This window comes from Nematolebias whitei, unplaced genomic scaffold (genome assembly GCF_014905685.2).
Source record: "Nematolebias whitei isolate Nwh7 unplaced genomic scaffold, NemWhi1 Nwh_scaf_7482, whole genome shotgun sequence".
Lineage (NCBI taxonomy): Eukaryota > Metazoa > Chordata > Actinopteri > Cyprinodontiformes > Rivulidae > Nematolebias > Nematolebias whitei.
Window position 1 is genome coordinate 1 of NW_023626027.1, and position 3,084 is coordinate 3,084.

The 3,084-nt window shown below is 40.0% G+C and overlaps 1 protein-coding gene across 1 annotated transcript; it reads left to right on the plus strand.

Annotated features, from left to right (window-relative positions):
- Positions 1-35: 35 nt before the first annotated feature.
- LOC119429778 lies at positions 36-2,499 on the plus strand. Its single transcript, XM_037697338.1, has 6 exons — positions 36-242; positions 383-468; positions 611-805; positions 891-970; positions 1,306-1,509; positions 1,898-2,499. The coding sequence occupies exons 1-6, from the start codon at positions 92-94 to the stop codon at positions 1,914-1,916; spliced, it is 735 nt and encodes a 244-aa protein (XP_037553266.1). The 5' UTR covers positions 36-91; the 3' UTR covers positions 1,917-2,499.
- The last annotated feature ends 585 nt before the right edge of the window (positions 2,500-3,084 follow it).

A 3,084-nucleotide genomic window follows, 5' to 3' on the forward strand; every position in this document is an offset into this window, starting at 1 on the left:
TAGACTATATGCCACGGACTTCCGTTCTAGCACTTCCGCATTTTTCAGAAGGGCTGCGCACTTCCTGTTTGCTGTCAACACAGTGTTAGTGATGGCGTTTTTCACTCGATCACTGCAGGACTTGCCAACAATATCTGTTAATGATGTCTACAGAATTATTCAGACTTTCTCGAAAGCGCCCACATCTAAAAAGGACAAAGGATTCAAGCTTTATGTGTCCAACTACATAAATAAGTACGAAGGTAAGTCGGTATTTTTTTTTTCAGTTCACCGAACTGCCTCATGCAGGCTACATATAACACAGCTAACGTAGCTAACCTTGCTATATTGTTGAGTAAACGTGTGTTGTCTGTACAATTTTTCTGATTAACCCAAATATTAGTTTCAAACAAGGAGGCAGGAGAAGTAACAGTTAGGGCTGAGTGTTTCCAGTCAATGAGGAAAAGCCAGAAGCCCCACTGTTTGAGTGTAAGTCAAAACCACCCGACATGTTCTCTACAGGGCTGTGTTTTAAGAAGCTAGTAGGACTTTGATAATTACGGTTGTCTTTTTATAATAGCATTTACAGTTGGTACATTTTGGTCTCTGAAATATTTGGTATTGTACACAGATGGTGCTGAGGGAATCAAAGCCGGTGGAGTTTCAGGGATGTCAGTGCACCTGTGTGGCAGGTACAGTCCTGTGCAGCCATGTGGCAGCTCTGCTTTTCCAGACGGCTCACTACTCCCAGTTGAAGCTTCCAGCTGTTCCTCCAGTCCTAAGCTGCACAGACACCGAACAAAAGTGGCATAAACCGAGGACAATGGTAACTACATATTGATGACTCTTTATTCCTGCTTATGAATTATAGTTCAATACTGTATTTACATCAATGTTGTTTTTGGATGCAGGGCATAAAACCTGGTCCAGTTAAGGACATGGTCGTCCTGTCAGCAAAACCAAGAGAGAGGAAAATCTTTGAAGGAATTAGGTTTGTTTTAATTTAAAGAACACAGACACATGCACAAACACACACACACACATTTTTAAAATTCATTAAATTTACTATCACAACACATGCACAAGAAGTGCATGTTTTGCTGTTTTATGTGCTTTATACATAAAATGTTATGGTATGGTACTTAAGCTTATGTTGTACTATGCCAGAGATAGGTTAAAAATGCAAATAAGTAATTAATCAAACTTCGTTTTTAAACAAGACAATAACTTTATTGCCTAAAATACAACATAGGCTTTATTTAGTATAAATTTCATCATTTGCCTATTAATGTCTTGTTTATGACAAATTTTTATTTTTCTCAACAGAAGCAACTTGTATAAAGGCACTACCAGCCCTCTGCCACTCATCTCGACCCTAAGGATACAGGATGTGTACCGGGGACTTCCAGCTGAAGAAGCGCCAATGATCACCACAATGGCTGTCTCCAACGATGTCCCTCTTGTTGACTCTTTGTTTGGTCCAGTACAAGAGGGAAGTGTTCTGTCATATCAGCTGCCAGCAAAGGTAGTTCCCAGGACCCGTCCACACCAACACGTCCTTTCTCCCCCACAGCTTCCACTCTACAATTACAGGCTTGAACACTCCAGCTGTGCGTATGTATGTTCAGAACAACAGCAACACCATATGATGTCCCTTGAGACAACGTTAGAGATGTCTCACAAAATTGAGAGCAGCACACGGGAGCAGAGCTTCTGTCCAGAGTGGCACCAACTAAGAAAGTGTCGTGTTACTTCAACAAGGTTTAGGGAGGTCTGTCACACCAGGGGTGACAGCTCTTCTGAAAATCTTGCGAAAAGGCTTCTGAGACCCTGCAGTCAAACTGCTGACATGCGGCGGGGGCTTGCCTTAGAGCCAACAGCTATAGAGGAGTATTGCAGGGTAAGGGAAGTAAACCACTACCCATGTGGGTTCTTGATACATCCTGACGCACCATGGATGGGGTCATCACCAGATGGAATTATTTACGATCCTGAGGAGCAACAAGTGTTTGGCCTTTTAGAAATAAAATGCCCAAATGTGACAAGCTATGTGGACTGCTCTTACATAATGATTAGGGATGGTAGGCAGACACTCAAACGTACACACCCATATTACTGGCAAATCCAGGGACAAATGCTAATTTCAGGGTGTGACTGGTGTGACTTTGTCATTTACACAGAAAATGACATGTTTATTGAGAGGGTTCCCCGTGACATGCAAGTACTGCAAACCATAAAACAAAAGGTTGACCATTTCTTTTTTTATTTTTACCTCAGCACTTGCCTGGCAAATTAAGGTAACATAGTCAAATTTTAACCTTTGCATATATGATTGAAAATACTGTTAATACTTGTGTCATGTTCCTTCCATTTATATTATTTTTAAGCAGTTAGATTTATGTATTTCTCTTTAAGGTCAGATACAATTTATTCTGTTTGAAATTAGCTATTAGGCTGTTATAATCATACCCTCTTTGTGAACTGTGTTTTTCTGTTTCAACAGTTTGCATTCACTAGATGAGTGGCATTTTTTGAAAAAAAAATAAATAAATAAAATAAATTTTTTCATTTCAGTTTTATTAGTACTGTATTTCAATATCCCACTTGATGGCTTGACTTACATGAAAAATGTTATAAAAGAACTGATTTAATGGAAAAAGTTCAGAGAAATTGAAATATTTATGACAGTGATTTAATTTTATTGTAAGTACAAAAAAACAAAATCAAACATAGATATACAGCATATTTTCTTGCTGTTACTCAGATGTCAGGCTTCTTTGCCCAGGACTTTACTAGTGGGCCATTTTCATAATTTGTGAGTAGACAAGCAACAGTGAACAGTTGGTTGATTATACCAAAAACACCTAGGGGAATTTCAGAGTCAAGTAACTTGTGCTCTTTGACCCGGCGAATGAGGCGCTCCACATGCACCCTGAGACGTGCTATGTCCTGGGTCTCTCTAACATCCTCAGCAGACATCTGAGACCTGCCAGACAGAAATGCTGGCCTGTAAACTTTGCAGGGAACAATGTCATCAATAAGAAAGCCCCTGTCCACCATAACAGCCATCCCTGGTTTTAACAGCGTGATGAGACCAGATTCACG